The sequence below is a fragment of the Trypanosoma brucei genome, chromosome 8 (genome assembly GCF_000002445.2).
Source record: "Trypanosoma brucei brucei TREU927 chromosome 8, complete sequence".
NCBI classification, from domain to species: Eukaryota; Euglenozoa; class Kinetoplastea; order Trypanosomatida; family Trypanosomatidae; genus Trypanosoma; species Trypanosoma brucei.
In genome coordinates, this window is record NC_007281.1 from 2323225 (window position 1) to 2346609 (window position 23385).

General features: G+C 45.7%; 5 protein-coding genes across 5 annotated transcripts, besides 2 other annotated features; all 5 read left to right on the forward strand.

Moving 5' to 3' along the window:
* Positions 1–23385: part of a sequence feature (sequence corresponds to BAC RPCI93-6H23) that runs on past both edges of the window.
* Tb927.8.7920 (receptor-type adenylate cyclase GRESAG 4, putative) lies at positions 50–3844 on the forward strand (the record flags this gene model as incomplete). The annotated part of the gene is made up of 1 exon (XM_842524.1): positions 50–3844. The coding sequence occupies one exon, from the start codon at positions 50–52 to the stop codon at positions 3842–3844; it is 3795 nt and encodes a 1264-aa protein (XP_847617.1).
* Positions 5017–8820, forward strand: Tb927.8.7930 (receptor-type adenylate cyclase GRESAG 4, putative; the record flags this gene model as incomplete). Its single annotated transcript, XM_842525.1, has 1 exon — positions 5017–8820. One exon carries the CDS (start codon positions 5017–5019, stop codon positions 8818–8820), a length of 3804 nt encoding a protein of 1267 aa, XP_847618.1.
* Positions 9978–13730, forward strand: Tb927.8.7940 (receptor-type adenylate cyclase GRESAG 4, putative; the record flags this gene model as incomplete). The annotated part of the gene is made up of 1 exon (XM_842526.1): positions 9978–13730. The coding sequence occupies one exon, from the start codon at positions 9978–9980 to the stop codon at positions 13728–13730; it is 3753 nt and encodes a 1250-aa protein (XP_847619.1).
* Positions 14914–20157, forward strand: Tb927.8.7950 (hypothetical protein, conserved; the record flags this gene model as incomplete). Its single annotated transcript, XM_842527.1, has 1 exon — positions 14914–20157. One exon carries the CDS (start codon positions 14914–14916, stop codon positions 20155–20157), a length of 5244 nt encoding a protein of 1747 aa, XP_847620.1.
* Positions 21299–21325: a microsatellite.
* Tb927.8.7960 (hypothetical protein) lies at positions 21743–23083 on the forward strand (the record flags this gene model as incomplete). Its single annotated transcript, XM_842528.1, has 1 exon — positions 21743–23083. One exon carries the CDS (start codon positions 21743–21745, stop codon positions 23081–23083), a length of 1341 nt encoding a protein of 446 aa, XP_847621.1.

Below are 23385 nucleotides of genomic sequence, written 5' to 3' on the forward strand. Positions count from 1 at the left end.
TTTCTCTTCTTTAAGACTTACGAATTCATCAAGTCAAGTCACCAGTGTTATGGCTTCCTTCATGCGTCTTGTTACTCCACTTGGCGCTGCAGTGGCTTGCAGTCATCTCCTCATGGTTGTGTTACCGCTGCTGTTACTTATTCCTGGTTTATGTGCTGATAAAGACTGTAACAGTAGCAGTGTAACGGTGAGGGTGTATAATTTGTTGTACGGCTCCGACGTATCAAAAGCAATCTATGAACCCGTCATTGCTGGTTTCAATGCCTCGCTACATGCGCATAATGATGATTTACCGGCAAATGTGTGCATAGAGGTCGAACATGTTCATGCCAGAAGTGATGAGGATTACGTCTCATATTTAAAGAATAAAATTGATGGAGATGCTGCTGTACAAAATAAGAGTGAACTGCCCATTGTGCTGGGACCTTTTGGTGATTGGGAAACTCGTAATATTTCCTCGGAACTTGAAGAGTTGAAGGTAGTTGCCTTTTCTCCCTTTACTGGATCTTCGGATGTGCGTGTGTGGAAAAAGAATCTGTACTTCCTTACGGCATCACCTATTGCACAGGTGCTTGCACTAATTCGTTATGCTGTGAGTCAATTGAGGCTTCAGCGACTGGGTTTTATGTACCTGAAGGGTGTGTTTTATGGCGATAAGGAGTATAAGCTGACACTTAAGGTAATGTCGATTATGGGCCGTAAATTGTGCGGTGTTTTCGAATTAGACAGCTCTACTGATGGAAGGGCTTCTGATGATGATTTTGAGGCTGCATGGAAGAGGTTTGCTCCCACGATGCCACAAGGTGTAATTGTGTTTGGTTCGCCAATTGAGGATACGAAGAGGTTCCTGTTGAAGTTTTTAGGGAGCAATGAATTGAGAGGTGCTTATATATTAATTCCTTCCATGCTTCAATATGTTATCAAAAACAGTTGGATGAAGAAGTTGGCCGTAAAGAATTTTGTGCCTGAGAGAGTGATACTGACGGGTCTGACTCCACTTGCAAATGATAATGAATACATAGCAGTACGGAAGTTTCAGACTGATATGGAGAAGTACCTGGAAACAAATGGGAAACTTAATGGTCACAATTATGAAAAGGGTCACTTTTACCAGCACAGTACTGACGGAGAATTGATGGTGCACGGATGGATCACAGGCGAGGTCTTGTGGCGTACACTGGGAAGTCGTGAATTACTGTGCAACCGTACAGCTTACATGAACTCTCTGTACAACCAGCGTCGGTATGTTATCGATGATCTTGTGATTGGTGATTTTGGTGGTGAATGTGAGGGGAAGGCTGGTCAGCGTGGAGCTGCATGCAAATGTAATCAAGGTGGAAATGTTGTTTACATGAAGAGGATGGGAACTGATCGGAATCTACATCCTGTGAAGGAGGGTGTAGTGACTCTCGCTTCATCACGCTGCTATACGAATCTCTTACAACTGTATGCCCCATTGAATGGTATAATGTTTCGACTAGAAGACAATCCATTGGCTCAGCGGATTACAGAGGAATATCGCGATGGCGCCTCCCTCGTTGTTGGAAAGGGCCAATTGGGTCAAGGTGATCGCTTCTTTTTGCATGAACTGAATTCGACATCGAGTGCGACAAAGCACAACATGTTAGAGGAGGTTAAAGAGCGTGTTGTGACGGCTGTGTTCGGTGTTGTGGATGACGCGCTACTGTCGATGACAGATATGACATTTATTGATCCCATTCCTCTCAGTCCCAGGTTGAAACACCCCGGAAGGAATGTGTTGCATTTGTCTCCAACAATTGAACAGCAGATTTTTGTAATGGTGGAGCGTGTTGTGGTTCCGAATTCCTGGGGGAGTGTGCATGCCATTGTTCGCAGTAGTGATGCACGTGGAATAAAATCTGTTCTTCGAAAGACTTTTTGGGCACTTGGTGGGTCGCTGGGTGCTTTCGACGAAGTTACCGACGGTGAAAGTGTGAAGAGTTTGTTACCGCATAGCGGTTTCGTTCTCGTTATTGGTCTAACTGAAGCTGATATTACTGCAATTGCTGAGCATCTTGACAATCACAGGGAAGTGCGTGTATTTGTGTTATTCTTCGATGTGGCACTGCTGTACAGTGAGTTTGTGAAGGTATTCAAAAAGCATCCGCAAGCTGCCGAGCGGTTACTATTCGCAACAAGCCTACCACACTGGGCAGACAACAATACGACATCCGAGACGGTTCAGGAATTTCACAGGGACGTGGGGAATGAGAGTAAATGGACTCCACTGGCGCTACTTGGGTACGCGACTGCACGTGCAATGGAAAGTGTTGTGTTGCAAATGGGGCGTGTGAACTCAGAAGAGCTTATCAACACTATATTCAGTCAGTCTGTAATTGTAGCGGATGACATGTGGTATGGACCCTTTGAGGACAGTTGTTCCAATAGCCGCTGGTCATCAGCGAAAGACTGCATTGTGAATTACGGTGCGACACATATTTCCGTGTGGTCCATGGCTCGTGTGTTGAATCCTTCCGTACCTCCTGTTAGTGGAGTAGCAACACCATCAATACGTTACTACAAAGATGGATTGAATATGACTGAGGAAGAATTTATTGGCACAATTGTGGGTACCATTTTGTGTTTGATAGCACTTGTGCTGATAGTAATGCTTATGCGGAAATGTATGCGTGGGGATACTCGCGATAACGAGAACGCACCAAAAGAATTGACAGACCCCGTAACGCTAATATTCACTGACATCGAGAGCAGCACTGCGCAGTGGGCAGCACACCCTGAGCTTATGCCTGATGCCGTTGCAACACATCACCGCCTAATTCGCACATTGATTTCCAAGTATGGATGCTATGAAGTGAAGACTGTTGGAGATTCTTTTATGATTGCATGCAAGAGCCCTTTCGCTGCTACGCAATTAGCATGTGACCTGCAACGATGCTTTTTAGAACATGATTGGAAGACTGATGTGTTTGATACGTCTTATCGTGAGTTTGAGCGGCAGCGTGCGGAAGATGATGGGGATTATGTTCCACCCACTGGCCATCTTGACCCTGATGTTTACAGTCGGTTGTGGAATGGACTGCGAGTGCGTGTTGGAATCCACACCGGGTTGTGTGATATTCGGCATGATGAAGTGACGAAAGGATATGACTTTTACGGTCGTACATCGAATATGGCAGCACGGGCTGAGAGCATTGCTAATGGCGGGCAGGTGCTGTTGACACGTTCGACATACCTTTCATTGAGTACTTCGGAGCGTGAGCAATTAAATGTGACTGCATTGGGTGATGTGCCATTGCGTGGTGTACCCAAACCTGTGGAGATGTACCAATTGAATGCGGTACCCGGAAGGACATTTACTACACTGCGACTTGACCGTCGAATTATTGATGAAGATACGAGTGTTTCTTGCAGTGATGGGAGTTCCATTGGTGCAGTTCTCAGTGATGCCGCTTATCAGGTTGTTGCTTGTGTTGAAGCACTACTTGGTGCATTCCCTACTGCGCAGCGTAAGAAATTACTTATGCCATTTTGTAACCGATGGGGAGTTTCGGCGCCTCGTAATGTTTCTGATACGTGGGATGCAACCACGTGCCGTAATGTCACTCGCCTGCTTGCCGCGAAGGTTGGTCGTGTTGTGGATTTTGGGACGAAGAATACTCATGACAGTGTACAATCCTTTGATAGACGCTCCAGCACGTCCCGTCCCCTCTTAAATGCTGTTTCTGAGGAGTGTAGTTTAGCTTCAACTTCCTCCTGTATTCAATCCAGCTGCAGTGTTGTGTACATGATGAATGGGTCAGATGATGATACCAGCAAATGTTCCCCTAAGCATTGTAATATGTGTCCATTATTGCCAGAATAATTGGGTAAGGTTCAATACATGATCTGTGCATGTTTCTTTTTAGATTTATTGTTTTCGATAATATTCTTTTTAGGTTATATTTTCCACTTCTATGTATGCTCAGCATCCTCCTCACATGTTGGGTGGTTTTAAAAATTTTCCTTAGTTGATTAATTTTTTTTAGGGACGTTATTGACTTCTAATAATAATAAACTTAGTGTGTTTACTTGTTTTTAATCCTTTAAGATGTGGCACGGTAGCACTCATGTTACTACTGATGCTCCGGCCCATAGTTTATGATATGTGTTCTTTTCCACCCCCGGTGAGTGGGTGTCAGGCAAAATGCACTGATATCCTCTTTTGGTGGGAATTTATAAGTTACCATGCTGGACAGTTGAGCCACCGTATTATTAACTTCTAATGTTGCTGTTGGTACAACATATCAGTGTTGTTCACTTTGCTTTCCTTTACTATTATGTTGAAATGGTTTATTGTTTTTTTCTTTTTGTGTGCATATATATGTATATGTGTTTCGATATACCGTCACCACTCTACCACGTTGATGGATTGGGGAATGGCTACTGATTGATTAATGCATGGTTTTTTGTCACTTTAATAACAGCATTGTATTCCATGATGGCTTTCAGCAACTGACCCTTGTGTGTAATTTCCTGTTTATTTCCCTCTACTGACACAAATCTTTTTTACTAATATCTTTTCCTTCTTTTATCACTTTCCAGGACTTGACAAGCCAAATATGTGAGGCTGGCTATTGCATTCGGAAGGACATTTACTACACTGCGACTTGACCATGAGGTTGCTGATGACGAAGATACGAGTGTTTCTTGCAGTGATGGGAGTTCCATTGGTGCAGTTCTCAGTGATGCCGCTCATCAGGCCGTTGCTTTTATTGAAGCACTACTTGGTGCATTCCCTACTGCGCAGCGTAAGAAATTACTTATGCCATTTTGTAACCGATGGGGAGTTTCGGCACCTTATAATGTTTCTGATACGTGGGATGCAACCACGTGCCATAATGTTACAGTCACTTGTGTGTAATTGAATTTCAACTGCACTCTCTTCTGCTCCCTTTCGTGCCCTTACAGTATTGTTGTCTATTATCATTATTATCATTATTCTCTCATTTCTCTTCTTTAAGACTTACGAATTCCTCAAGTCAAGTCACCAGTGTTATGGCTTCCTTCATGCGTCTTGTTACTCCACTTGGCGCTGCAGTGGCTTGCAGTCATCTCCTCATGGTTGTGTTACCGCTGCTGTTACTTATTCCTGGTTTATGTGCTGATAAAGACTGTAACAGTAGCAGTGTAACGGTGAGGGTGTATAATTTGTTGTACAGCTTTAAGATATCAAGTAAAATCTATGAACCCGTCATTGCTGGTTTCAATGCCTCGCTACATGCGCATAATGATGATTTGCCGGCAAATGTGTGCATAGAGGTCGAACATGTTCATGCCAGAAGCGATGAGGATTACGTCTCATATTTAAAGAATAAAATTGATGGAGATGCTGCTGTACAAAATAAGAGTGAACTGCCCATTGTGCTGGGACCTTTTGGTGATGTGACTACTCTCCATCTCACCAGGGAACTTGAGAAGTTTGAAATAGTGGCCTTTTCTCCCTTTACTGGATCTTCGGATGTGCGTGTGTGGAAAAAGAACCTGTACTATCTTACGGCATCGCCTGTTGCACAGGTGCTTGCACTAATTCGTTATGCAGTGAGTCAATTGAGGTTTCAGCGACTGGGTTTTATGTACCTGAAGGGTGTGTTTTATGGCGATAAGGAGTATAAGCTGACACTTAAGGTAATGTCGATTATGGGCCGTAAATTGTGCGGTGTTTTCGAATTAGACAGCTCTACTGATGGAAGGGCTTCTGATGATGATTTTGAGGCTGCATGGAAAAGGTTTGCTCCCACGATGCCACAAGGTGTAATTGTGTTTGGTTCGCCAATTGAGGATACGAAGAGGTTCCTGATGAAGTTTTTAGGGAGCAATGAATTGAGAGGTGCTTATATATTAATTCCTTCCATGCTTCAATATGTTATCAAAAACAGTTGGGTGAAGGAGTTGGCCGTAAAGAATTTTGTGCCTGAGAGAGTGATACTGACGGGTCCGAGTCCACTTGCAAATGATAATGAATACATAGCAGTACGGAAGTTTCAGACTGATATGGAGAAGTACCTGGAAACAAATGGGAAACTTAATGGTCACAATTATGAAAAGGGTCACTTTTACCAGCACAGTACTGACGGAGAGTTGATGGTGCACGGATGGATCACAGGCGAGGTCTTGTGGCGTACACTGGGAAGTCGTGAATTACTGTGCAACCGTACAGCTTACATGAACTCTCTGTACAACCAGCGTCGGTATGTTATCGATGATCTTGTGATTGGTGATTTTGGTGGTGAATGTGAGGGGAAGGCTGGTCAGCGTGGAGCTGCATGCAAATGTAATCAAGGTGGAAATGTTGTTTACATGAAGAGGATGGGAACTGATCGGAATCTACATCCTGTGAAGGAGGGTGTAGTGACTCTCGCTTCATCACGCTGCTATACGAATCTCTTACAACTGTATGCCCCATTGAATGGTATAATGTTTCGACTGGAAGACAATCCATTGGCGCAGCGGATTACAGAGGAATATCGCGATGGCGCCTCCCCCGTTGTTGGAAAGGGCCAATTGGGTCAAGGTGATCGCTTCTTTTTGCATGAACTGAATTCGACATCGAGTGCGACAAAGCACAACATGTTAGAGGAGGTTAAAGAGCGTGTTGTGACGGCCGTGTTCGGTGTTGTGGATGACGCGCTACTGTCGATGACAGATATGACATTTATTGATCCCATTCCTCTCAGTCCCAGGTTGAAACACCCCGGAAGGAATGTGTTGCATTTGTCTCCAACAATTGAGCAGCAGATTTTTGTAATGGTGGAGCGTGTTGTGGTTCCGAATTCCTGGGGGAGTGTGCATGCCATTGTTCGCAGTAGTGATGCACGTGGAATAAAATCTGTTCTTCGAAAGACTTTTTGGGCACTTGGTGGGTCGCTGGGTGCTTTCGACGAAGTTACCGACGGTGAAAGTGTGAAGAGTTTGTTACCGCATAGCGGTTTCGTTCTCGTTATTGGTCTAACTGAAGCTGATATTACTGCAATTGCTGAGCATCTTGACAATCACAGGGAAGTGCGTGTATTTGTGTTATTCTTCGATGTGGCACTGCTGTACAGTGAGTTTGTGAAGGTATTCAAAAAGCATCCGCAAGCTGCCGAGCGGTTACTATTCGCAACAAGCCTACCACACTGGGCAGACAACAATACGACATCCGAGACGGTTCAGGAATTTCACAGGGACGTGGGGAATGAGAGTAAATGGACTCCACTGGCGCTACTTGGGTACGCGACTGCACGTGCAATGGAAAGTGTTGTGTTGCAAATGGGGCGTGTGAACTCAGAAGAGCTTATCAACACTATATTCAGTCAGTCTGTAATTGTAGCGGATGACATGTGGTATGGACCCTTTGAGGACAGTTGTTCCAATAGCCGCTGGTCATCAGCGAAAGACTGCATTGTGAATTACGGTGCGACACATATTTCCGTGTGGTCCATGGCTCGTGTGTTGAATCCTTCCGTACCTCCTGTTAGTGGAGTAGCAACACCATCAATACGTTACTACAAAGATGGATTGAATATGACTGAGGAAGAATTTATTGGCACAATTGTGGGTACCATTTTGTGTTTGATAGCACTTGTGCTGATAGTAATGCTTATGCGGAAATGTATGCGTGGGGATACTCGCGATAACGAGAACGCACCAAAAGAATTGACAGACCCCGTAACGCTAATATTCACTGACATCGAGAGCAGCACTGCGCAGTGGGCAGCACACCCTGAGCTTATGCCTGATGCCGTTGCAACACATCACCGCCTAATTCGCACATTGATTTCCAAGTATGGATGCTATGAAGTGAAGACTGTTGGAGATTCTTTTATGATTGCATGCAAGAGCCCTTTCGCTGCTGCGCAATTAGCGTGTGACCTGCAGCGGTGCTTTTTAGAACATGATTGGAAGACTGATGTGTTTGATACGTCTTATCGTGAGTTTGAGCGGCAGCGTGCGGAAGATGATGGGGATTATGTTCCACCCACTGGCCATCTTGACCCTGATGTTTACAGTCGGTTGTGGAATGGACTGCGAGTGCGTGTTGGAATCCACACCGGGTTGTGTGATATTCGGCATGATGAAGTGACGAAAGGATATGACTTTTACGGTCGTACATCGAATATGGCAGCACGGACTGAGAGCATTGCTAATGGCGGGCAGGTGCTGTTGACACGTTCGACATACCTTTCATTGAGTACTTCGGAGCGTGAGCAATTAAATGTGACTGCATTGGGTGATGTGCCATTGCGTGGTGTACCCAAACCTGTGGAGATGTACCAATTGAATGCGGTACCCGGAAGGACATTTACTACACTGCGACTTGACCATGAGGTTGCTGATGACGAAGATACGAGTGTTTCTTGCAGTGATGGGAGTTCCATTGGTGCAGTTCTCAGTGATGCCGCTCATCAGGTTGTTGCTTTTATTGAAGCACTACTTGGTGCATTCCCTACTGCGCAGCGTAAGAAATTACTTATGCCATTTTGTACCCGATGGGGAGTTTCGTTACCTTATAATGTTTCTGATACGTGGGATGCAACCACGTGCCGTAATGTCACTCGCCTGCTTGCCGCGAGGGTTGGTCGTGTTGTGGATTTTGGGACGAAGAATACTCATGACAGTGTACAATCCTTTGATAGACGCTCGGGAACTTTCCCACCTGGATTGGTTGCCTCTGTTCCTGAGGAGTGTAGTTTAGCTTCAACTTCCTCCTGTATTCAATCCAGCTGCAGTGTTGTGTACATGATGAATGGGTCAGATGATGATGATACCAGCAAATATTCCCCTAAGCATTGTAATATGTGTCCGTTATTGCCAGAATAATTGGATAAGGTTCAATACATGATCTGTGCATGTTTCTTTTTAGATTCATTGTTTTCGATAATATTCTTTTTAGGTTGTCTCTATTACTATGTATGCGCAGCATCCTCCTCACATGTTGGGTGCTTTGTGTTTTTTTGGTAATTGATAAATTTGTTTCAGGACGTTGCCAACCTATGGTAATAATAAGTATATGGGTAATAGTTTTTTTCCTTTATTATGCGATACCGGAGCATGCATATCACTGCTGATGCTCCGGCCCATAGTTTATGATATGTGTTCTTTTCCACCCCCGGTGAGCGGGTGTCAGGCAAAATGCACTGATATCCTCTTTTGGTGGGAATTTATAAGTTACCATGCTGGACAGTTGAGCCACCGTATTATTAACTTCTAATGTTGCTGTTGGTACAACATATCAGTGGTGTTCACTTTGCTTTCCTTTACTATTATATTGAAATGGATTATTGTTTTTTTCTTTTTGTGTGCATATATCTGTGTTTCGATATACCGTCACCACTCTACCACGTTGATGGATTGGGGAATGGCTACTGATTGATTAATGCATGGTTTTTTGTCACTTTAATAACAACATTGTATTCCATGATGGCTTTCAGCAACTGACCCTTGTGTGTAATTTCCTGTTTATTTCCCTCTACTGACACAAATCTTTTTTACTAATATCTTTTCCTTCTTTTATCACTTTCCAGGACTTGACAAGCCAAATATGTGAGACTGGCTATTGCATTCGGAAGGACATTTACTACATTGCGACTGGACCGTCGAATTATTGATGACGAAGATACGAGTGTTTCTTGCAGTGATGGGAGTTCCATTGGTGCAGTTCTCAGTGATGCCGCTTATCAGGCCGTTGCTTTTATTGAAGCACTACTTGGTGCATTCCCTACTGCGCAGCGTAAGAAATTACTTATGCCATTTTGTAACCGATGGGGAGTTTCGGCGCCTTATAATGTTTCTGATACGTGGGATGCAACCACGTGCCATAATGTTACAGTCACTTGTGTGTAATTGAATTTCAACTGCACTCTCTTCTGCTCCCTTTCGTGCCCTTACTTTATTGTTGTCTATTATCATTATTATCATTATTCTCTCATTTCTCTCCTTTAAGACTTACGAATTCCTCAAGTCAAGTCACCAGTGTTATGGCTTCCTTCATGCGTCTTGTTACTCCACTTGGCGCTGCAGTGGCTTGCAGTCATCTCCTCATGGTTGTGTTACCGCTGCTGTTACTTATTCCTGGTTTATGTGCTGATAAAGACTGTAACAGCAGTGGTAAAGTGTCAGTGAAAGTGCACAGTTTGTTGTACAGCTCTAAGATATCAAGTAAAATCTATGAACCCGTCATTGCTGGTTTCAATGCCTCGCTACATGCGCATAATGATGATTTACCGGCAAATGTGTGCACAAAGGTTGAGCTCGTGCACGTTGTGAGTGGTGGGAATCATATGAATACTATTGAGACGATGATTGGGGAGGGTGAAGAAAATAGTAATGAACTGCCCATTGTGCTGGGACCTTTTGGTGATGAGACTACTCTCCATCTCACCTCGAAACTTGAGAAGTTAAAGGTAGTGGCCTTTTCTCCCTTTACTGGATCTTCGGATGTGCGTGTGTGGAAAAAGAATCTGTACTTCCTTACGGCATCGCCTGTTGCAGAGGTGCTTGCACTAATTCGTTATGCTGTGAGTCAATTGAGGCTTCAGCGACTGGGTTTTATGTACCTGAAGGGTGTGTTTTATGGCGATAAGGAGTACGAGCTGACACTTAAGGTAATGTCGATTATGGGCCGTAAATTGTGCGGTGTTTTCGAATTAGACAGCTCTACTGATAGAAGGGCTTCTGATGATGATTTTGAGGCTGCATGGAAAAGGTTTGCTCCCACGATGCCACAAGGTGTAATTGTGTTTGGTTCGCCAATTGAGGATACGAAGAGGTTCCTGAATAGGTTATTGGGGAGCAATGAATTGAGAGGTGCTTATATATTAATTCCTTCCATGCTTCAATATGTTATCAAAAACAGTTGGCTGGATGATCTGCAATTATTTAATTTGAATTTCTCGAAAGTGATAGTTGCGGGTCTGACTCCACTTGCAAATGATAATGAATACATAGCGGTACAGAAGTTTCAGACTGATATGGGGAAGTACCTGGGAAATAATGGAAAACTTAATGGTCACAATTATGAAAAGGGTCACTTCTACCAGCACAGTACTGACGGAGAATTGATGCTGCACGGATGGATTGTGGGCGAGGTCTTGTGGCGTACACTGGGAAGTCGTGAATTACTGTGCAACCGTACAACTTACATGAACTCTCTGTACAACCAGCGTCGGTATGTTATCGATGATCTTGTGATTGGTGATTTTGGTGGTGAATGTGAGGGGAAGGCTGGTCAGCGTGGAGCTGCATGCAAATGTAATCAAGGTGGAAATGTTGTTTACATGAAGAGGATGGGAACTGATCGGAATCTACATCCTGTGAAGGAGGGTGTAGTGACTCTCGCTTCATCACGCTGCTATACGAATCTCTTACAACTGTATGCCCCATTGAATGGTATAATGTTTCGACTAGAAGACAATCCATTGGCGCAGCGGATTACAGAGGAATATCGCGATGGCGCCTCCCTCGTTGTTGGAAAGGGCCAATTGGGTCAAGGTGATCGCTTCTTTTTGCATGAACTGAATTCGACATCGAGTGCGACAAAGCACAACATGTTAGAGGAGGTTAAAGAGCGTGTTGTGACGGCTGTGTTCGGTGTTGTGGATGATGCGCTACTGTCGATGACAGATATGACATTTATTGATCCCATTCCTCTCAGTCCCAGGTTGAAACACCCCGGAAGGAATGCGTTGCATTTGTCTCCAACAATTGAGCAGCAGATTTTTGTTATAGTTAAAAACTTTGTTGTTAAAAATTCTTCAAGAAGAGTGCGTGCCATTGTTCGCGGTGGTGATGCACGTGGAATAAAATCTGTGCTACGAAGGACACTTTGGGTTTTTGGAAAGTTTTTGAGGGCAGTTGACACTATTAATGATGGTGAAAGTGTGAGGGGGATGTTGCATCGCAGTCGTGATTGTTTCGTTTTCGGTCTAACTGAAGCTGATATTACTGCAATTGCTGAGCATCTTGACAATCACAGGAAAGTGCGTGTATTTGTGTCGTTCTTCGATGTGGCACTGCTGTACAGTGAGTTTGTGAAGGTATTCAAAAAGCATCCGCAAGCTGCCGAGCGGTTACTATTCGCAACAAGCCTACCACACTGGGCAGACAACAATACGACATCCGAGACGGTTCAGGAATTTCACAGGGACGTGGGGATTCAGAGTAAATGGACTCCACTGGCGCTGCTTGGGTATGCGACTGCACGTGCAATGGAAAGTGTTGTGTCGCGAATGGGGCGTGTGAACTCAGAAGAGCTTATCAACGCCATATTCAGTCAGTCTGTAATTGTAGCGGATGACATGTGGTATGGACCCTTTGAGGACAGTTGCGCTAGCGGGTCCTCAGTGAAGGATTGCGCTGTGAATTACGGTGCGACACATATTTCCGTGTGGTCCATGGCTCGTGTGTTGAATCCTTCCGTACCTCCTGTTAGCCAACCCGAAAGTCCATCGATACATTATTATAGTAATGGATTGAATATGACTGAGGAAGAATTTATTGGCACAATTGTGGGTACCATTTTGTGTTTGATAGCACTTGTGCTGATAGTAACAGTTATACGGAGGTTAATGCGTCTTAACGCGCGGGATAACGAGAACGCACCAAAAGAATTGACAGACCCCGTAACGCTAATATTCACTGACATCGAGAGCAGCACTGCGCAGTGGGCAGCACACCCTGAGCTTATGCCTGATGCCGTTGCAACACATCACCGCCTAATTCGCACATTGATTTCCAAGTATGGATGCTATGAAGTGAAGACTGTTGGAGATTCTTTTATGATTGCATGCAAGAGCCCTTTCGCTGCTACGCAATTAGCATGTGACCTGCAACGATGCTTTTTAGAACATGATTGGAAGACTGATGTGTTTGATACGTCTTATCGTGAGTTTGAGCGGCAGCGTGCGGAAGATGATGGGGATTATGTTCCACCCACTGGCCATCTTGACCCTGATGTTTACAGTCGGTTGTGGAATGGACTGCGAGTGCGTGTTGGAATCCACACCGGGTTGTGTGATATTCGGCATGATGAAGTGACGAAAGGATATGACTACTACGGTCGTACATCGAATATGGCAGCACGGACTGAGAGCATTGCTAATGGGGGGCAGGTGCTGTTCACACGTTCGACATACCTTTCATTGAGTACTTCGGAGCGTGAGCAATTAAATGTGACTGCATTGGGTGATGTGCCACTGCGTGGTGTGCCGGAACCTGTGGAGATGTACCAATTGAATGCGGTACCCGGAAGGACATTCGCGGCACTGCGACTTGACTGTCAAATTATTGATGAAGATGATACGAGTGGTGCTTGCAGTGAAGCAAGTTCTGTTGGGATTGGTCTTGGTGATGCCGCTCAACAGGTTGCTGCTTGCATTGAAGCACTACTTGGTGCATTCCCCACTGCGCAGCGTAAGAAATTACTTATGCCATTTTGTAACCGATGGGGAGTTTCGGCGCCTCGCAATGTTTCTGATACGTGGGATGATACCACGTGCCATGCTGTTACTCGCCTGCTTGCCGCGAAGGTTGGTCGTGTTGTGGATTTTGGGACGCGGACTGGTATTGGTAGTTTAGGCGCTAGCATAAGACGTGGTTCCTTTATATCACCAATGGCGTCTCGTATTGATATTCGTGGTAGTTCTTTTGCTCCTAGTGATATTGATGTTGGTGTGAGAACGGTTCATTTTATTGGTCTACCAGATGATGATGCTGGAAGGTGTTCTCATTAGCATTGAAATATGTGTCCATTATTGCCAGAATAATTGGATAAGGTTCAATACATGATCTGTGCATGTTTCTTTTTAGATTCATTGTTTTCGATAATATTCGTTTTAGGTTGCCTTTACTACTTCTATGTATACACAGCGTCCTTCTCACATGTTGGATGCTCCATATATCTTTGGTTTGGAATAATGTTGCCTTGAGGGCTGTTTGGTGTTTGACGTATGTGGTTGTGTGTTGTCTTATTGTTGTTTCGTTTTTTGCGTTATTTGAGCTTTTTGAATACGTCTTGTGATCTTTTGTTTTCCCTCTTTTTTGTGTTATATTTTTCTTTATGTTCCTTTTTCATGATATAGGCGATGTACCCAATATTTTAACTTGTTGTTTAATGCTTTACTGAAGACATGTAGTGCAGGTTTCTTACCGTTTGCTGCGGGTTTCCGTCACTGCAGGGTGGAGGTGTTTGCCTTGTTTAATGTGTTTATTTTTACTTAACTTTCTCCTTAAATTCGGTATTTTAAAAAACCTATGTATGAGTTGCCCTGGTACTGATAACTTCTTTTCGCGTTGTACTTTCTTGTGTGATTAACGGTTTTTATTATTGTTTTCTGTGACATCTTGCCTGTTCTCTTTCTCTTTTATTTTACCGTTAGGTTCCTTAAGGCATATGATGGAGAGAGTTGTACGCTGTGCTCTTTCGGTTGGAACTGGTTGATTGAATGTTGATCGTATTTTTTTGAGTGGGCTTCGTTTTGCCACTGGAATGCGAACGATAGCCTTCTGGGTTTGTTACACCGGCTTCATTCGTATGCGTGCTGATGTCTAATTGTTTTTTTTTAAATTTGTTCTTACAAGTAGATGAGGTTGGTTCGTGTGGCTATTAATGATGGAATGTGTGTGTGTGTTACGGCGATTTGTCGTAATTGTGGTCGGTGGCGTATATGAACCTGTGGGGTTGCGTCAGCGGAGCGTCTGCCTCAGCGCGTGGCCCCATTGTGGCAGCAACAGCAAAAATTAATATAGTCACTGTTGTTACATCCATATATGTATTTATGTATTGTGCTGTTGTAAGTGTGGAGACTAGCCATTTTTTTAGTTGATGTACCTTCTGGAGTAGTTGTTTAACCTATTTTTTAATTCTCATTTATTGTCTAGTTCTTGTTTTGTTTTGTTGCGTCATTAGAGTTTCCGATGAACCCAATATATACGCTGGTCGAATTGAGGGGCTGGAGTGATATACACGAAGTGAGACAACGATGCTCGGGACGCGATGTTGCGCAGCCACTTCTGGGGTTGCAGCTCTCGGATGCTGAGATGCTAAAATGGGTTGAGAGTAAAGAGCGCCAAATCTACTCGGCACTCGCACGGCGTTTTCTCCACCTAATTCGTGAAAATCCTTCGAGCACTGAGTTTGTGGAGATCTCAGGTGAGTTTACTCAAGTGGTGATGGACTCGGTTATTGACCCGTTGGCGAAGATTTGTAAACTACTGCCCGCTCGTGGTGAACCATTGCAAGGGAACGACAGCAAGTTTTGCGTGAGTAGCATGAATAAGATGTCTTCACCATCACTATCGGAAGGGGGCAGTCCGCTCGTTGTGAAGCGTGTAGGAATAAAAGGGGGGATAAAGTTTTATAGTGGTGTTACACGGTGGGAATGGATGGATCTCTTTTCTAACAAGGAGGCTGCTGTGGGGAAAGGGTGTGTATTGAAAACATTGCTGGGGGAGACGCCATCATTTGAACAATGGAATGCCTCCACGCTTGCGGCGCTGCGGCGTGTTGGTGACGTTGTGAGTGAGGTGCAAAAGGATTTGATGTCGGCACTAAATCGTCTTGCTGCTGGACGCTTTGGACGTGTGATCGATGAAGTTAGCGGTAAAGGGTGCAATTCGCTGTGGACAGAATTAGTTTTCATGGTAGAGGATGCCTTCGATGATGTTGTGACGGATGCTGTAGAGCTCATTTTGTGGAGTATACATCAGTGTTTCTTAGAAGGTGGTGTGTTTGCAGGTCATCCGATGTTTTCACTCAAGGCGTTCTGGCAGTATAGTAGCTGTAGCGCTGCACTGAGCCCAGCGCCCTCCGAGGTTCACGAACGCCTAATGAACCGTGTGAAGAAGGAGCTCATTTGGAATATTGTGCCGGAGTTTGACCTCAACCAAATGATCAAGCGCCAGGTGTCAGGTGGTCCGCGACTGCGAAGGGCTGCGCTGCGCAACAGGCTGTTGGAAGAAGGGAAAATGAAGCGAAGGTGGGATGCGATTCACTTCGCGGCAAGCCAGAGGTGCGACGAGCTTCAGGAGTCGCTGCAGGCTTTAACTGAATCGTATAGCTTTTACTTTTCCAGTGAGAACGAGTTCCCTCAGATGAACTACCAGCGGCTGTGGGAGGTGCGCGAAGGATTGCGAAGTTCTTTAACACACCCCGTGTTGCCTGTTGGCTCAGGTGTATTTGTGGTACACAGGGATTCTCTCCACCAGGTAGCCGCGGACAAATTGGAGGTCGCCTTCAAGAAGGTTGTAGATGAGAGTAAGTGTGCTGATGCACTTAGTCGGGAAACGATAACTGCAGCCCGTATGAAGGCGCTAGCAGCGGAATCCGATTTGGAGTTCTATTCAAACTCCTTGCGCGCGCGGATGGATGCGTTCAGCCGACGGCGGAAGGTTCAAGGAAAGTATGATAGGGGGCTAGATCCGTTTGCACACGTCACACGATTAATCAACGAGCAGAGAAATGACGAGGATCGTCTACGTGGCCAGTTTACAATACTGGTAAAGAAGAACCCCATACAGGTTGACTCGGCTGTGGTTGCCCCCACCGATACCGCTACTGATAATGGCTTAGCTTCTTTTTCAGTGACTGATGCAGCGTCTACGGCATCTTCTGCCAACACTGAGAGGAAGCGATCCTTACCCAAACATGTATCTTATAGGGATGCGCGTACTTTGAAACCTCCTGTTTCCTTAAACGACGCCAATAATGTAGATTCTGGGGGAAGTGGGGCACTGCCACCTGCGAAACCCTCAGCAGTTTACGCAGCCGGTATACAGCGACCGCAATCCAACGAACACGTGGCGAAAGTAGGTGGTAAGAACTGCAGATTCAAACCGGGGCAGGGAATCTTGGAATCGTCCAAGGAGAGCGCGAGTTTTCAGCGGGCTGACCAACGCACAGTGAAAGCGCCTAATGAAAATGACACTATCGTTACCCCATTGGAGTTGATCAAAGAAGAGCATCACACGGCTATAGGGGACGCCGGGCATGACGTAGAATTGCTGGAGCCAACAGACTCTGCAGCTGCTCCCGTGTGCCCATTTCCGTCGCATGAAGAGAAGGAGGCACCACGTCCCATATCAGAGTTTTTCCCCCTTTTCCCCAAGCAGTGCCCTCCAGTTTCCCAACAAGATGCCGATGTTGATGCTGCTGAAGCACCACTGCAGTCGCAGCGGAGGGAGGACCACATGATATCCTCTCCGGAAGTTGCACAACCGATCATTCAGCACACGTGCCCGGATGGCGCCGAAGAATGTTCTGCTGCGTCTGAGAAATCACCATTAGCTGTGAAGGGGGCCGTAGCTTCCGCACCACAGGAGGGGTGTGATGCACCGGAGGTTGCAGCTTCTGCCTTAAAGGACGAGGAGCGCAAAGAATACCTTCGAAAGCTGGAGCTGCTTCACTTCAACGTGGGTGCCGTTGAGGCATCAGAAGGTCGCGTTCGCGCCATCAAGAAGTTGTTACCGTTTTTGCCTGACATGCCTTGTGAGGGCGTTTTCATTGAGGACATAAACTTATCGGACTCCCGAATAGAAACGTCGATGAACCGCTTGCGAGCAGTGCGGGGAAGTGCAACAGTGCTGCGCAACTACAGGGACATCGCACTTGTTGAGGACTCAGTCAGCGCGATCATAGAGTCGGTTGCTGAAGAGTTGGCTACATTGACCCTTCGCATGCTTTTGCGCTTTCCCTTTCTAGAGGGTCGCATTTGTGGCGTGCTCCTGGGGAATCTTCAGGTTTTGGAGGTGGATGACGAGTTCCAGTCGCTCATAACTCTTTATCGCTCCTCCCAGAAGGGGCAGGGCCCCACTGAAAGTATTGAGCACTGCCTGCGCGTTCGTGCCCGCGCGCTGGCTAATGAGTGTCCATACGTTGTCACCCCCGACCGTTACGAGGGTCACATGATTACACTACAGAAAGATGCTGCTGATGCTGTGACAGGTGAAAGGCCACACAATGATAGCCTTCAGGAGACGACGCGACAAGGGTCCGCCGAAGGGGCACTTAAACGGCAACAGGGAAGCAGGGCGTCAGTTTCCACTGCGGAAGTGCCAAAGCTCACGCAGCGAACGATATCACCAGAGGTTCCTGTACCGTCACCACCTTCTTTACCAGTTGAGAAAACTGCTGAGACTGCGCCGTCGCTTCGCTTTGTTCGTAATATTCATGTGCACGAACAGCCCCCACTGAGGTGCGAGGATGAGGTTCCCCTGGCTACCGATAGTAACTCCAGGAGCCACAAGGCAGTTCCCAGCTTTACTTCCGTTGTCCAAACGAGAAGAGTGCTTTCCCCTGGCAATCCACAATCTTCCGTTGGAGAACAAAGTTGCAAAACTGATCAATCAGTTATGAAATCCAATGTTTCAGTGGAGGGGGATGCCAACACTCGAAAGAACTCCGCGCAGACCCGCGCTGCTGTGTCTTCAACGAGTAGTATGCGGGAAAATAGGGTGCTAACAAATGCGCAGTCACATGGGTGGTCCGTGCATTCGATGGGCTCGGCGAAGAGCGATAATCTGAATTCAACTGCGCTCAGCAAAGAAAGGCATACTCCGGATGCACAGTTGTTGGCAGTAAGGAAGGAGTGTACCGTTCCTACTCGCGACTCGCGTGGCAGTGGACCACCACGTGAGAAAGGAGAGTGTAAAGATAGCGGTGAGTCTGAATCCACAAAAACGAGCTTTTTTGACACGATTGAGAAGGGTCTGATGGATGAGCGAATGCATTTGCAGGAGTTGGAGACCATTCTTCGACAAGTTGTTAAGGGCTGTGAAGCCGTGCCGAACATCGCTAAACCAAAATCTCCAGGGCTTAGAGCAGCGAAGTCTACGAGCGTACTGCCGTGTGTGTCAGCTGCGCCGGGCGTGGTGGAATGTGGCCCTGAGTCTTCGAATACATCACCCTTAACAGAGAAGACTTCAGCATCATCACAGTCAAAATGGGCGTCACCGTCACCGGCACTACTTGGAAAGGTAAAAACGGTGCCAAGACCGCCGTCGACGGGCCGCTTCGTTAGTAGGGCCCCCGTGTCATCCCCTCGCCCAGGTTTAGAGCCTGATGGAAGCATGACGTCGAACCCACCACAGGGAACTACGGCTACACGAGGGGAAAGAGAACAAGATGCACGCATGACGGGACGGCGGGCTGGCAGTGATCCCACGTGGTGCAATGTAAGGGATACAAGCAACGCATGTGGGGATGAGTTTGAAAAGCACAAGCAGCGAGGTGATGCCTTTGAGGCTGCGGGTGACACCAACCATACGCTCTCTGGTGATTCCAATCAAACTCAACCGTGGCCTAGGAGGAGGCCGGTACCTGATAGCAATGGGTCATGCTTCAAGAGTATCACTGATGCCGTTGTGAAGTCTTCATGGGGAACGCTGGGCAGCGAGATGGAACCGGAGAGTGACAAGGCAAAACTTCCTTCTGTTTCAAACACTGCGCAGCGCGGAAAGCTGAACGGGCTCTTCCACAAATCGCAAACTTCGCAGATCAACAAAATGCCATGGGGACGCTTCACCATCTCGCATAATCCCCCGTCAAACGTTTCGCTCCCCAATGCATTTTCTTCCTCCTACTCAGCCGATTCATCCCGTATGGATCACGGCAACTCTCCTCCCTTCCCGCAGCTCAGTCCAACGGCCAAATCCGATTCCCCGCCGTGCCGCACGCATGAAAACGAGGTGGATGGCCAACTAATGAACTCTGTGGGTCTTCGGCAGCAGTACGTTATCTTCTGCCGCCGAGCGTGTGTGAAACCTAACAGCATGTTGATGCGCTTATTTCCTGATAAACCCGGCGCCTTCGTTAGTCGCATTGACACCTCTGTGAATTATGTTGGTCCCAAAGGTTTCCTTCCCATCATGCAGGTGCTGCGACTCAATGGTGGATTGGAGTATCTCAACTTAAGTCACAACAATTTGGAGAATGATGAAGTGGTGGAGCTTGTTCAGGTGCTGCTGACGGAGTGCGGGGCCTCCTTATGTTTCTTGGATTTGTCAAACAATCCCATTTCTCTCGTGGGCGGTGCGGCACTGCTGCGGCTCACTCAAATGAGGCCTCTGTTACTAACTGTACATGTGAAGGGCACTTTGATTCCTCAACAGCTGTGTCGTAGCATTCAAGAGGCATGTGAGGCTAATGCGGCGGCTGGAGCGTAATTGAGCGATGATGATATGAAAGAGACAACGCAGATGAAGTGGAATACCGAAAGAAAAGGAATGGGGCAGCAAAAAAGAAAAAGAAAGAATGGAAGAACGCCAGCGACAACCCATATCAACAACGACAACTAGCGAATGAATGATTTGAAGGAGAAAAAAAAATCACTTCCCCCCCTTAGACTTTGTATATGATGTCACGAAGATGTAGAGGGAACGAATATTATACCGTAACCTACGTGTCAACATACCGACTTACGTTTTGCGGAACTTTATGTTACATTGTGACGTGTCACATATGTTGGTAGAGTTGTGGACATGATTAGCATTGGCGGTAGAGACATAATTATATATTTGTGTGAACACTATGCTGTTTTGCGCTTTCTTTCCCCTTTTTGGGTTCGGTTATAAATAAATAAACGTGTTTTCGTATGAGTGAGCGAAAAAGTACGTATTCTTTCCCGCCTTAGAGGACCCGTCTTGGTGGTATAGTTTTTATCAGTTGCGGACAGGGAAACAGTTATGCTGGGCGTGCTTTGCTGTTGTTATTGCTGCTGAAATTAAAAAAAAAAAGGCAATGGTCATAGCGGAAAAAAAAAGATAATACTATTATTATTATTATTACCATTGTTAAAAGAAGTGAGAACTCTCTTTTTTAAATTCCCTTTACCCTTTCCCTCTTCTCTTTGTATAGCGACCGTCGGATACACACATTCGATCACTCACTTACCAGCAAGCAAACAAAGATACGTTTGTGCCTTTCATATGTTCTATGCAGCAACACATTACGGCCGTTGCAGAAAACAACAACAACAGCATCAGTGACAACTGCATGATTCCTATGTGATGTTGCATGTTGTTACACTTCCTTCACGGTTTGCGTTCTTGTACGTATGATCATCACAAAAGACCTCACTGTCCTGTTTAAATTTGCTGCAGTATTAACTTTTCTATCTTCTCTTCTCTTCTCATCTTTATATATATATATATATTCATTTGTAGGCTCCTCTTTTAAAAGTATCGCTTTATTATAAATGCAGCGGAGGAGACGTCACAGAAGGTATCACCGAATAGTTATTGATGAAGTTGCCGGGGGCTCACGGGTTAGACAATCATTTGCACCACATTATATAAACACGGAACGTATATATATATATATATATATATATATGAGACAGATAAATGGATGAGTATGGAAACTATGTTTTGTTGCTTCTCCTCGATTTACGAGTCGCAGAGGATTTTAAAATTTGTGACTACATTTGTTTTCTTTAAAACTGTTGCTGAGGACGAGGATGGAAGCTAAACATGTACTTGTGGAGGTTGTTTTCCATTTGTTTGTATCGTCGAACACTTTACTACCTTGCTCGTTGCCATTTATTAATTTTTCTTGTGTTCTGCGCTTACTAAACTGTTACTTTATCTTCCTCTTCCTCTTTTACTTTATTTTTTCTGTTCTCAATAAATAAATAAATAAATTGACTCGTAGATTAGGCACGGCTTCGGAAGTGGTATAAGTCGTTTCTTTCTTTCTTTTCTTTTTTCTGTTGTTTTCATCAACTGGACTGAAAGTGGTGGCGCATTCGTGATGACAAATGAACCATCTGAAGCAGCGACAGCGCCGACACCGGCAGATTTGAGGCACATTTCGCCATCACCCCCGCGCGTTAGGCCTCAATCATCTGCTGACATGACATCTCAACTTTCTTTTCCTTGCGCCTACGCTGCGCGTGTTTATCATGTTTGCACAGAAAATTCCTTTTGCCATCCCCAACCGCCTGATGATGTAAAACTTCCCATGAGGCCCCACAGCAGTGGCGCTACGTATCTTGGATGGATACGTAACTCTTTATCTGGTCGCTTAACAGCAAATTGTTACGGTCAAACAAATATCTGCTCATCGAAAGGGTGCGGGATAAATTGTGGGAATCAAACCATTCAGAGGAGTAGCTCGTCCCTTCCGTGCACAACCGCTACACATCCTGCGAACTCACCAGCTGCATTTGAAGAAGGGAATGGGGACGATGTGAGGGATGCATCAGCGCCGGTCCGGCGTACAAATTTCTCGTTGGCGCGGAGGTTGCGGTTACGAGGGCCATTGCACTACCAACGTGTCGTTGATGTGGTCCGTCGACTGAGAGTGGAAGGCCATTTATCCAATAAGGAATGTGACGAGTCTTTCAATCGGTTACAACACAACGGGACTAATCCTTGTGCTGTTACCAACGGTATTCAAGACGGCAGGGGAGTGCATCACAACATACTCAACTGCAGTGAGGCCGCAACTTCCACGATGTTTTCTCCGGGTCAAACTCAAAGGGAATCAAACTCACTTAACCATGCAAGGAATTCGAATTCTGAACCCACTGGTGGAGAAAATACGGGGAATAATCAGAAAACCGAATGTACATATAATTTGCCCAACTGTGTGACCGGTGTAATTGATGGAGACGCCGAAGTTTTGGATGCAACGGCTGATTCCAGTGTTACATCGGGCGCATCTGTTGTTGATATTGTGGTTTTGTCGAATGCAGATGGTGGTGATACCGCGGTAATGAAAATGACGAGGGATGTTGTTGTTGTTGCCACTGATGTCGGTGTCGGTGTTGGTGCCGGGCTCAGTAATGATGTGACAACGGCTAATGTTGAAGCGCGCCGTCGCATTTCTCCTTCAACCGCTTCTCTTGAAAAGGAGAGACGCGGTGGTGATGATGTTGTGGATGCTGTTGGCACTGCTGTGGACCGTTCGGCGGGTTCCGTAAAGGGTCACAACTTTAATTGCACCGAGTTTCTTCCCTTTAATGTAGTAGAGGGTGAACTTTTAAGAAACCGACGTGCATTGGAGCAATTGGTGACAATTTTTGAAGGGACGCTTCATGAGATTCGCAGCGCGTGTGTGGCTGAGGATGATGGCGATGATGTTGGGTAAAGTCTGCCGGTGGTATTTTCTCTGGCTTGTGTGGAGAGGCAAGTGGCTTTTGTTACGTGTTGCTGTTTTCTGGTGTTTTAAATATTGCGTGTGAAGGCCTCATGGTTTTCTAAAGGCAGTATGTTTGTTTGTCTCTTCTGGATTGTTGTTATCCGTTGACAGACATCTTTTGGGGGTTTCGTATCGTTGTGTTTGTTAGCTTCATTTGTGTTGATTCTTTTTTGATTCCTTTTCAGAATAGCTGGAGTTTTGCAGTGATTTCATTGTTTTATTTGTGCGCCCCGTTTCCGTTTTATTTTTGT